We start from the raw sequence: 13,206 nt of genomic DNA, 5'->3' as shown, positions 1-13,206 counted from the left end.
ATAAAATCGTCTGTTGGGTTTATTCACTCTTCCAGATTGTAAACTTGTTGGTGCAGGAGTCTCATTTCTTACCTTTCGTTTCCATAAGTCCAAATTGTTATGTGAGGCACTACTTGTTATTTTTCTGTTTCCTCATACAACGCTGTGGAATATGATGGTGCTAAATAAATAAATAATATTAAAGTGGTAGTTGGCAGGCTGGGAAGGGCTGTCCCGGGTGGCGGGGGACAACTGCCCTGAAGCTCGGCCTCAGACCATTTAAACATTGAGGTCTGGCTTGGACGAGCCCACTTGTGGAGGCAGGAGGGCAGTGGGGCCACTAATATGATGCTCACAGTAGTATGGCGCCTGCACGCAACATTAGCGAAGGGAGACCTTCACAAGGTAAAGTGTGTGGTGATATGTGATAGAATGGGTTTTGGTTGTAAGTTTGTATGCGTGATAGTAAATGTGTGTGTAACGGTGTGCTAGTGTGTATGTTACAGGGGAGGGGGCCTGGTTGGGGGACCTCAGTTGTAAGTGTTCGCCGAGCCAGAAAGTGGCTGCCTTGCCATGTTGGCTTCACCTCGATGGCCACCATCCTTACTGCTGAACTCCAGAATAATACATATTATTATTATTATTATTATCTTTTATTTATATGGAGCCAACAATTTATGCAGCGCTTCTTACAATACATATATTCAAGGGGTACGACAAGAGGAGAATTGACAGACTAAGACAAACCGATACATTAGGTGGAGAGAGCCCTGCTCGCAAGCTTACAATCTTGAGATCATATCCTCATGATCCAGCTCTGTGATGTTGGGAGCAGCATCCTATGAAGGGTATGTGCCCTGATCTGGAGAAAACCTTTTATACATATATATATATAAATATATATACACATATATATATATACACGAGAAGATGTGCTTAATGTTTTACAAAGTGCAAATTACGTACCTACCACTAAGTCAGCTGTATGTGATGTCTCTCTCTGTTTGAGGATGAGTGTGAATCAGCAAGGCAGATCCGGAGACAATGCCTGTATTTAGCAACCTCTTAATAAGCGCAGCTGATGTAGGATTCCCCTCAGCAAAGTGTGCATTCATATAAAATGCTGACACCCATACATTTAGTTTTGGAGTCGAATAAAGAACCAGACTAGCCTTTACACTTATACAATGCACTTGCCGATCCAAAGTCATTTTACTGACAGCATAAGAATGGCAGTTGTTTTGTCCTCACTATCTCATGCTCAAAGTCCCACCTGTTGATTCAGGCTGGGGTGTAAGATACATTGCTAAAGGAATGCAGAAACACAGGCCTGTCCAGGCCCTCCCAGTGGGAAGACTTAGCAGACCCACCCTGTAATATTACTGCCCTGTAGTCTACGCACGTTCACACTTCTCACTTTGTAGTTTTGCAGTGGGTTCTTCTTGAATCCATATTCTGCTTCCTTATTATCAGGTGAAGTTTAACCATGTCTGAACCTGAGCCTAGTGGTGGGCATGGGGGTCTCGAGAGGTTATCAAGCACCAGATCGGTGCTCAGTATGAGCTCTTTGTCCTCAGACATGCTTGTGACTATGAGTACTGCCAACTGTGAGATGGCTTTACTGCCACTTAAACTACTGCTGGAGCTGCAGTCTCCGTACCTGACGATGGAGGATGACACCCTTACTTCTATCAATCACAACGGAGGCTACAACATAATCAGCGATGAATCTGTCCACATAAATGGCCGGCCGTGCAGAATCAGCAACTACATCGAAAGGTAACTTATTGAAGTAAGAAACTGTTGGAGAAAGCGAGCAGTGCACTATGTTGTTCCCATCTCTGGAATTATAAGGGTTAAAAATGCAAAGGGCTAATATCTCAAGATTGTAAGCTTGCGAGCAGGGCTCTCTCCACCTAATGTATCGGTTTGTCTTAGTCTGTCCATTCTCATCTTGCCATATCCCTTGAATTTATGTACTGTATTAAGCGCTGCTTAAATTGTTGGCGCTATATAAATAAAAGATAATAATAATAATATTGACCATAGAAAGCAAAGGGTTAAGTTCACTCCAGAAATTAAGCGGTTAATGTTGACTGTGGAATGACGAGTGTTAAGTTTGGCCAGATGGTATAGAAAGAGTTAACGTGGTAACTGTGCAGGATGGAAAGTTTACTTTGCAGTATTTTTTTATAATGTAAAGTGTTACTCTTAACATTTTTGTGTTCAAGAGTGTTACATTCTCCTTAGATCAGAATTCAGTTTGGGGATTATGTTATTCCCGCTAATATTTAATGTAAATAATGTAAGTTTTAAAGCATTATTGTTTGCATCAACTTTTTAAACAAGAAAAATGGATGTAAGCAGGCCCGGACTGGGACAAAAAATAGGCCCGGGCATTTAAGCCTGAGCAGCCCATATTTATTTATTTATTTATTGTTAAAGCCCACCCTTCATGTACATCTTTGCATTTAATCATTCAGACAAATCATTAACACATTCATTAATGCAGTCTCACAAATCAAGCAATTCATCCGCACATTTATTCATTAATTCTCATACGCATTCACACTACCCCCTCTCTTCATCTTATCTGCCCCTTCTCACTATGTAACCCCCTTCCCCACTTCTCAATATGTACCGCCTCTATCTATCCCCTCTCCCCCTTTCTCACTATCTAACCCCCCTCTGCCTCTTCTCACTGCACCCCCCTCCCTCACCCTACTTACCTTGTTGCTGGAGCAAGCAGCAACTGCGACCGGGCCCGCGGCAGGGCAGGATTGACTTAGGGGCTGATGGAGCTGCAGCTCCAGGCCCCCACCTTAAAATAGGCCCAGTCAGGACCGGACTGACAGGTCCTATATGGCCGCATTAACGCAGAGCCCCTTAAGCCCGCCGCAGTTACCCCCTCCTAACTATCTACCCTCTCCCTCTTTGAAGTTCACTTACCTTTCAGGAGTCCTGCGGTGGGGGTGCAAGGCCTCTGGCTCCCAGCTCTGCCACTGTATGGAACAGTATAGAGTGATGGGAGTTATGATGTACTTTTAGAGCATAATTAGATCATGAAAAAGACATTGGAAATGGTACAGCATAACACCCATCACTCTCACGCGCTTACCAATGCACACATATACCAATCCACACATATACCAATCCACACGTATACCAATCCACACATACACACCAATCCACACATATATACCAATCCACACATATATACCAATCCACACACATACACCAATCCACACATATACACACCAATCCACACATATATACCAATCCACACATATACCAATCCACACATATATACTAATCCACACATATATACCAATCCACACACATACACCAATCCACACATACACACCAATCCACACATATACCAATCCACACATATACCAATCCACACATATATACCAATCCACACACATATACCAATCCACACATATATACCAATCCACACGTATACACCAATCCACACATATATACCAATCCACACACATATACCAATCCACACACATATACCAATCCACACGTATACACCAATCCACACATATATACCAATCCACACACATATACCAATCCACACACATATACCACACACATATACCACACACATATACCAATCCACACATACACACCAATCCACACATATATACTGATCCACACATATATACTGATCCACACATATATACTGATCCACACATATATACTGATCCACACACATACCAATCCACTCTCACTTAATGCTTTCCTACCTTTCCTTTCTTCTTTCAGGTTCTTTTCCTCTTCTTCAGTTCTTCTGTCTTCTCTGTCTTCTTCCGGGTCAGAGGGCACGGACAGCGGTGGGCGCGGCTTCAGTGTTGTGCGCCGGGATCTGAAAACAAACCCCGGCGCACAGCAGCTGTTGCCGCGCAGACCACAAGGGAGCGGTATCGGAGGTCTTTAACAGACCTCCGGCTCCCTTGAGTGATTTTAAGCCGGGTTGAACCCGGCTTAAAATCACTCAAGGGAACCGGAGGTCTGTTAAAGACCTCCGATACCGCTCCCTTGCGAGCCTGCTTCTCCAGCGGCGGACATTACTGTCCGTCTCTGGAGGAGTGCCGGGTGCCGCAAGTTGGAGTGCCCCTGGAGTGTGGCGGCCGCACACCCCAAAGGTCGGCCCTGCCCTAAGGGGCCGGGAAGCCCCCACCAGGGCCGTCCTTAGGGGTCTGCGGCCGCACAGGGTTTAAATTAAAACATCGGGTTTTTTTTTTTTCAACTTTATTTAACATCCTCCATGTTAAATAAAGTAAAAAAAACCCCGATGTTTTAATTTAAGCCCTGTGCGGCCGCAGACCCGTAAGGCCGGCCTTGGTGGGGACTTCCCGGCCCCTTAGAGTGGCGGACCCGGTCGCAGTTGCGGCGGGCTTAAGGGGCAGGTGCCCCTTATGCCCTGCGTTAATGCGGCCGTAGGTAGGGTAGGGGCCTGGAGCTGCAGCTCCATCAGCCCCTAAGTCAATGCGGCCCTGCCGTGGCCCGGCCCACCGGGCAAATGCCCGGTGTGCCCGATGGCCAGTCCGGGCCTGGATGTAAGCGTCCAAGAGTAGAGTCTTTGTTCGAACTAGATACCTTTTGTTGGGCCACCATGGAAAAATATGTAAAGTTACATACGTTTTTAGGATCTTAGAAGTCTCTTGTTCAGATATAAACATCTAGAATTAACCAAACACCATTCAGCAGAAATTAATCTCTCCTAACATCTAATTTCCATCGTACTGTGGATGGCTGCACCAATTACCCTGTGGCAACTGTATTCCGTCCTCAACTCAGCCACCAGCACGGCTGGACTGGCGATCACGGCCGATCAGGTGGTTATTAGGCACCGATGACCAGCAGCCCGCTGGGGCATTTGCCAAATGGCCGGTCTAGGCCTGGCTGCCAGAATACCCTTTTCTTTGCAACACCTGTATTAAAATCTGCCCTTTTACCTTCAAGGCCCTCATCCGCATCCTAACTTAGTATGTTATAATGGCATATTACATAATAAGTGAAAAAATAAACCCTTACGAAAAATTACTGCAGTTTTTCTGAAGTAATACTGCTATTTTTTGGACATGAAAAAACTGCAATACTGCACTTTTACTGCAGTATTACTGCACATTTACTGCAGTTTTACTGCATTTGTACTTCACTGTACTGCAGTTTTACTGCACATTTACCGCACTTTTTTTTTTATATTGCAAACCTACATTTGTACTTCAATATACTGCAGCTTTATTGCATTTGTACTTCCGTACAAAAATAACTGCAGTACAACTGCAGTACAGTGAAGTACAAATGCAGTAAAACTGCAGTAAATGTGCAGTAATACTGCAGTAAAAGTGCAGTATTGCAGTTTTTTCATGTCCAAAAAATAGCAGTATTACTTCAGAAAAACTGCAGTAATTTTTTTGTAAGGGAATGCCCACATGTCTAACTGGTGTCACAATTGGCTGATGTGGCAATGCAGGTAATTAATTTCCAACCTATTATTATACTTGACATTTTAACATGTGCCTTTAGGCCTTTTACCTAAATAGTTGGCGTTGATGTCATTTGTAGATGATGTAATGGAACAGAAACCATGAACACTTATATAGCTCAGTGGTGGTTATTCAAACCACCAGACAATTACTCTTAAAGCAGCAGTCACATATTAGTGTTATCATCTAGATTGCAGAAGCATTCTTCTAGGGGTGAGCCTGTGGCTAGTGGAGCAGGAGTGGAGTGGAGTGGAGTATTTATTTGAGAATCCCACCTCCAGAACTAACACACACTCACATACTAACACACAAACTCATTCTAACACCATACACTTACACCTAGGCTCATCCCTGACACTCTTAACACCATACTCTAACACACACTCATGCAAAGACACACATTCATACATAAGGCTTAGTTATATAGCACCAGCAGATTACATAGCGCTTTACAGTCAGCAGGATAAATTTAAATCACAAACAAAAACAAACTGGTACAGCACCTTGCACACCAACACCCATAACACCAGAGAGTAACAAACACACGTTAACACCATATGTTCACACACACTAACACTAAATAGTAACATATAGATGCTAACAACACATGCTCACATACACTCTAATGTTATATTCTAACACACATACTTATGCTAACCATACACTTATACACATATACTAATTCCATGAACTAATACAAAATGCCATATAGTAACACACATAACAACATACACTAATGCACATACACATACTCTAACTCTATACGCTTCAATAAAAATAGCTGTCGATATATATATATCTATTTTGCAAACTTTATTTTTACATACGGTATGTAGTAGACCATAATTGTAAAATACTTTTTAAGTTTTATTGTGTTAGCTACCTTTTACTCTGATACCTGGAAACCCTCATACTGAAGGGGCAAAAACTACAAATATGGCTACAGAATGCTCACGTGGGAGGGGGTGCTATGTACAAAGTACAATTCTGCTGCAAAATGACAAGACAGTCAACTAAATGTCCCTGCTCCAGATTTACCACTTTCCACCAGAGTTGCATTTTACACCCACAGTGCATCGAGTTATACAGGGCCTGCCATGGCAGTATAAGTGTGGCTGACGGCTGGATATGCACAGCACGTAGCAAGTGGCCGGGCATATCCACTGCTGCACCCAATCTGCCACTATCGGCCAGCGGCCCACCAGTTTACCTGGGAACATCCAGCCTCCAACTACCTGGAGCCCTTCCTCATGTGAGTGGTCCCGCTGCCATTAGTGAGCATCAGAAAAAACTAACATGGTGGATGGGGAAGTGGCGGGAGTGGGGCATGCCTGGAGACCTGGAGAAGCAATGCTTCGCTTGGAATCTCCAAGCAAAACCCAGAGAGTTTCCAGGTATGCCCACCAGTCATTTTCCCGTTGTGCCATATGGCCAGTCAGGGCCTGCTGTTATACAACAGAAAGCATTGTGAGCACAAAACCAAATCAGAAGCATTTTAATCTAGTCTCCGAGGGGATATGATAACATTATATAAGTATATGAAGGGCCAATAGAAAGAGCTCTTTAGTGACCTGTACAAAGAACAAGACTTCACCCTCTGAGACAGGAAGAGCGGAGATTTCATAGATGACAAAGGAAGGGATGGAATTCAGTGCTAAGGGAGGTGGTGTTGTCAAATAAATTAGATGCCTTCAAAAGGGGTCTGGATATTGTTTTAGAAAGGCATGATATACAGGGCTAAAATCAGAATAACATTAATATTTTAGAGCTTCTTGATCCAAGGAGAAATCCGATTGCCTCTTGGAGTCAAGAAGGATTTTTTTTCCCCTGATGGCAGAATTCAAAGTAGCTTAATTAGGTTTTTTTTTGCCTTCTTTTGGATCAAGAATAGGAAGGTTAGGTAGAAGGGTTGAACTTGATGGACTTAAGTCTTTTTTCAACCTTATGAACTATGTAACTATGTAACATCTTGTCTGCAGTTTAGTTTGTGACCCGCTCATTTTAAAGTTTATTAAACATGTAATACCGGTAACATCAAGCATATTACAGCAAACTAAACTTCAAACTCATTGAGTTGCTAAATAAGCCTTAGTGACATCTTTCAATTATGTCCAGTGAGATGTTGGTGAAACTCCCCTCCAAAGACCAGTTGGACTGTTCATAGAGCATATGGAACTTTTGAAATTTTGGATGAAATGGTTTGCTACCCACTCTTAATATGGATAATGAATAAACAAATAATGGTTCAAGTGAAGATGGAGTATTTAATCAAAGGTGAGTCTTTGGATGAAAAGTCACACAAGTTTTGAGGATCTCATATGTCTTTTCAGATGAAAATATAGGGCTTAAATTGGATTCGTTTTATAAACATGATGGATTTTTATTCATAGTTACTTAACACAATATAAAGTATTACTCTCACCCTTGTTTCTCTGTTTTAGGAACGTCACCCTCAAAAGCCATTATGACTACAAAGATTACAGAGAAACTATTCTTGCAAAGCCAATGCTGTTCATTACTAACGCAAAGAAAATCAACAGCGACGCAGGTATGGGCTCTGGTACTCTGTACCACTTGGGTTTTAAAAAGGAATATTAACAGCTCTTTGGCATGGGGTGCCATGTACAGCATACTATGGAGGCTTCATAGTGTTAATGGGTTTGTTGTAGAGGTCTCCTTTGTAACTAACCTACTGAGTACTGAGTCCCACTTGGGATCAGGCATTATTCCCCAGGTTTTGTGGCAGAGGAGCTGTCACCTTCTCGAAGACCCTTGGTCTAGACAGCCTTCCATAAGGTTAACAAGCACCCTGAGTGCCAATCAATTATTGTGTTTTACTAATAATTGTAGCCAAATTATATTAACACTTACCATATAATATTGACTTACTATACAATAATTCATTGCTAAGTGTTTTTTTTTTTATTTTCTAGTAAATACCTTTGCCTTTATTGTAAATACACGTCATCCAAAAATGAAAGCTCAGATTGAAGGTGCTATGAATGATGTCATATCTTCAGTTATGGGAGAAAACTACCAGTTACAGGTACAGTTTAAGCCAGGGTTGCTTTAAGGGGGTTAGTAAAACTTTTTGGGACCAGTGAAGCCTTACACAAAAACATACTTTGGAGCAATGGGCTGGAGGATGCTGCTAGGCGACAAGTATAATAATAATAATAATAATAATAATAATAATAATAATGATATTGCGACTGTTCCTTGAAGACTCTGGTGGGCCCTATGCCATGATGTTAATTGGTGGGATCACCATTACATGTGTCTAGGAGACCAGAAGTCTATGTCCTGCCCTTGCTCACCAGACTAAGTGCTAAAAATATAGGTGACCTTTGAAGGCTGCTTTGGGATAAATTGGTTAAACTAGATATTTTCGAGATGGTTGTATTCATTTAGCAGAGCACAACATTGTGGGAATGCGAGATATTTTCCTCCAACTTTCTATATTAGCATATACAAATCAGTTTGGCTTCCCCCCCCCCCAAAAAAAAATTTTTAATCCCACATCTCACAGGAGTCAGGATTAAGGTTTAGGGGAAAAATGTATCCTGCGAGAGATACATCATACCTAGTGTCATTTCTACAAAATATCAAACAATCTTAGCCTGTAGCATAAACAGAGTGCCGTGCAAATCCAGTTGATATGTGGGACTAAGTAGTAGGGCATGCAGGTGCCCTCCCAGAGCTTCTACATGCATACTTTTGGGACACTTTTGGTTGACCATGTTCAGGAAATTAATGTGAGATCAGGAGTAGGTAAGAGAAAACTAATGGTTCCTCCAACTATTTATCCCCAATAAATGGGACAAGGATGTAAATTTTACCCCAAATTCTACTGCCAGCTTCTATTTTCTCAGGAGGACACTTAATGTTACTTTTGTCACAATGCCACAAAGACTGGTGGATGTTTGGGTCATTTTTTAAGCATTGCAAACACATTTCTAGGACTCAGTGGGCCCTCAGATCTTTGAGATTAAAGAACCAGTTATAATTTCTTGGTTTCTGTAGTGACTTTCCAAATTATTAAGTAACAAATATTCCAAATTGTTCTGTTCTTTTTCTATATAGTTTGATTTCCAAAATGTTGTCAGAGATCATCTCTTGAAAGAGAGGTTTGAGTTACCAGACAAGAGCCTCAGCTTTTTATATACATTCAAAGCGGATGTATTTATTGATTTATTTTATCTACTTGGCCTGAGTAAAAAGACGTGCAACGTAAATGGGATTGTCCTTAATCTGAACTGCACAACACCTGCAAAGAAAGAAAAGGTCAAGAGGTTCCTGTCAAACATGTCCAACCTCCTCATCCGAATGGGAAGCAGTGCTGACCGTAGGTTCAGTGCATTTTCTTTAGGTAAGTTTGGCTCATAAAGGCAATCAATTCTTACATGCAGGACGCAGACACTATGATGTCACAGGTATCCCCATACATACGTTTGCATGAAAACTACAAATCGCATAATCCTCAGGCATAATAATCATGAGGATCATTGGAGTAATCCCCTGGTATAATTGGGGAAAATACCGGTATACTTCTTAAGCCTAAATTGTATTTATTTGATAAAATGATGGCATGTAATGGGCATCTTTTATCTTTCTGCCTTAAGACACGTTTTGTACTGTCACCTACATGGGCTTTGTTTGCATTCTACATGTATCTACATATATTTACTAAGGCGTTAGTTATTTTGATTATTTACTTTGCTATATACTGGAAAATAACTGCTGACATGTATATGACATATATATATATATATATATATATATATATATATATATATATATATACATTTATTTATTTATTTATTTTGCATTTGTGCCATTATATCATGTAATGTGTTGCACAGTTGGTCTGTATAAAGTTGTCACTAAAATATAACCATGGTGAAAGCCTGGCCGCCCAGCAAAGCGCCTATCCTCTTGGGTTTGACAGCTGCCTGCATGCACTAAACGCTCTTTGTAATTCATATTTTTAGATGTAATCTCTGAAGATCCATTTCCGCCACCTGAGGGTCATCATGAAGAGTTCTCGCAAGAAATTCCTTTAACGCCATAAAGGCGTAAAGCCTTAAAGTATTATATATGAAGTCTTTGTACACTTTGTAACATTGTACACACTGATTTAGTAAAGAAGCCATCTTTTTGTACAGGGAAAAACAGTTATGTCTCAACAGTGCTACTGTAACAAGTCAAAATTGTAATATATGTATAGTTGGTATGGTCACCCGCACTTTACTTACTTGTTATCATACCTGGTAAGTCTCTGGGTTAGACCCGGAGTCTTGGATCAGTTTCTTCTTTCTCTGGGCAGGGACCACTCACATTTTGCCTACTCCCACCCACTTCTCCTGATCCCAGTGGCTCTCACCCCATTGTGTGTTTAGCCTCACTCTCGCATAGAGTTAGCCCCACCCATACAGAACGCCACTCCCCCAGAAGATGGTGAGCTCCATGAATAAGTTCACAGTTATGAATGTAAGGTGGTGATGTTAGAAATCTGTGTATGTTCCTATTGTGTCTCCTCGCTCCCTTTGCTCTTCTAGGGTGTATTTATTAAGCTTTCTAGGTATTTTAGTTTGTAAGACTACTAAGAAATTAACTTTAGTGGCATGTTGCTGAATGTGTTTTAGATTATTCATGAATGGATGGTCTCCAGAACTGGACACCATTTTCTAAATGAGGTGTCACTGGTGATCTATCTTGCAGAGTGAGAACATGCTAGCGGTACCCTTCCTATATAACCTAGCATCCTGCTTGACCTTTCCTACTGCTTCATAAGCTCAGTCAAGAACATACATGTCATGTAATGTATGATCTCTGTATTGTAGATATTCAGTTTATGACATTACCGTACTGAGCTTCAAACCTTTCTAACTGGACTTCTTTCACTGTAATGTTCCACCACCCGAAAAGGCTCCACTTTTTTGTAGTGTTTCTGAATACTCCATATGTGTGAGAATGCATGTCAAATGAGTTCATGTCCATTGCCAATGCCAGCCTATGATAGCATCCTCCAATAAACTAAGAAGTGTTCCTTAGCTGTAATTATTGCATTACTGCCCTTATAAAGAAAAAAAACTGTAATTGAAAACTAACTTTGTAAATATTAAAATAAAGTGAAGATAATTTTTTTATTATTATTACTATTTTAGCGGAGAGAGCTAGTGAGGTGCATGCTTTCTCTTCGGTTGTGTCTGATGTGTCATGGACCAGAGTAAACTATAAGACTGCATAAGAAATTTGTCGTTAATAATCCAGTTTGGCGATTTGACTGTAACACTGCTTTTTTTACATGACTTTTGTATATTTGACTTTTTAATAAAACTTTTGAAACCTCTCATTTTTATAAGGTGGAGTTTTTCATTGGTGTAGAGTCACATAACCTTGTGGGTCTTTTCTTCAGTGGAAAAAAAGGATGTTTTATCTGAAGAAAAGACCTCGAAGGTCCCAAAACTTTTTGTGACTACATAGTTTTCCAATACTGGGTATCGCTTTCCAGGGCTGGCCTTAGGGGCGTGCGACCTGTGCGGCAGCAGGGGCACCTGCCCGGGACTTAAATGAAAACATCGGGGTTTTTTTTTTTTAACTTTATTTAACATCCTCCATGTTAAATAAAGTAAAAAACAAACAAACAAAATAAACAATGTTTTAATTTAAGTCCCGAGCAGGGGCACCAAGCGGTCGCTCGTGAAGATTTCAGCAACCGTTAGGCGCCCCTCACTCTCCGTGACTCCGTCGTGGTGCCTGCTGTAACATGCGCACCGCAGCAGAGCGGGAAGACGGACGCCTCCCGCTCCCACCGCAGGACTCCGGCAACAAGGTAAGTAAGGATAATGAGAAGTAGGGAGAGGGGGTAGATAGTGAGAAGGGGCAGAGGGGGGCAGTGAGAAGGGGCAGAGGGGGGAGGCAGTGAGAAGGGGCAGAGGGGGGAGGCAGTGAGAAGGGGCAGAGGGGGGGAGGCAGTGAGAAGGGGCAGAGGGGGGCAGTGAGAAGGGTTAGGGGGAAGGCAATGAGAAGGGGCAGAGGTGGTAGATAGTGAGAAGGTGCAGAGGGGAAGGCAATGAGAAGGGGGGAGGGGATAGATAGTAAGAAAGGGGGAGAGGGGTTAGATAGTGAGAAAGGGGGAGAGGGGTACATAGTGACAAATGGGGGAAAGGCAGTGAGAAGGGGGTACATAGTGAAAAGGGGCAGATAATAAGAAGGTGAGGGGTAGATGGGGTAGTGTGAATGCATACAAGAATGAATTAATTAATGTGTGGATGAATTGTGTGAATGCGTAAGAGAATGAATGAATTAATGTGTGGATGAATTGCTTGTGTAAGTGTTTGTGTCTATCATGAATGTTTAAGTGATTTGGGGAAATGCAAAGATGGCACATGAAGGGTGGGCTGTTTGCTGACAAAGATGTCTTACACTGGGCTGTTAGGGGACAACCAGGGCTGGCTTTGGGGTGTGCAACCTGTGACCTATGCTTGTAATTTAGGGGGTTATCTATACCTTAATGCTGAGTTTATATGTGAATTCCAATTGATTTATACCTGCAAAAGCTGGGTGTGTGTTATGCTGTTTGTGTGCATATACCCAAATGAGAAGGAAAGAACGGGTTAAACGAAGATAAAAAGCAGTAAATAGCCCGTGTTCTAAATGGGATTAAGGGTGACTTTTAGTTTTAGGGGCGCAGTTAGTAATGATAGGGGGGATGGATTTTCCT

The 13,206-nt window shown here is 41.8% G+C and overlaps 1 protein-coding gene across 1 annotated transcript; it reads left to right on the top strand.

Annotated features, from left to right (window-relative positions):
- Positions 1-1,387: 1,387 nt before the first annotated feature.
- On the top strand, positions 1,388-10,943 carry MEDAG (mesenteric estrogen dependent adipogenesis). Its single transcript, XM_053456375.1, has 5 exons — positions 1,388-1,758; positions 7,922-8,028; positions 8,414-8,526; positions 9,564-9,849; positions 10,472-10,943. Exons 1-5 carry the CDS (start codon positions 1,466-1,468, stop codon positions 10,549-10,551), a joined length of 879 nt encoding a protein of 292 aa, XP_053312350.1. The 5' UTR covers positions 1,388-1,465; the 3' UTR covers positions 10,552-10,943.
- Positions 10,944-13,206: the final 2,263 nt, after the last annotated feature.

This window comes from Spea bombifrons, chromosome 2 (genome assembly GCF_027358695.1).
Source record: "Spea bombifrons isolate aSpeBom1 chromosome 2, aSpeBom1.2.pri, whole genome shotgun sequence".
Taxonomy (NCBI): Eukaryota; Metazoa; Chordata; class Amphibia; order Anura; family Pelobatidae; genus Spea; species Spea bombifrons.
The sequence above is the reverse complement of the archived record's forward strand: the minus strand, read 5'-3'. Positions and strand labels throughout refer to the sequence as shown.

Bases quoted from the DNA above. Each gene is read 5' to 3' on its own strand.
- MEDAG (XM_053456375.1), top strand. From the start codon at position 1,466: ATGTCTGAACCTGAGCCTAGTGGTGGGCATGGGGGTCTCGAGAGGTTA. The intron at 1,759-7,921 runs GTAACTTATTGA...TCTCTGTTTTAG, and splicing joins ATCAGCAACTACATCGAAAG to GAACGTCACCCTCAAAAGCC. The intron at 9,850-10,471 runs GTAAGTTTGGCT...TCATATTTTTAG, and splicing joins GTTCAGTGCATTTTCTTTAG to ATGTAATCTCTGAAGATCCA.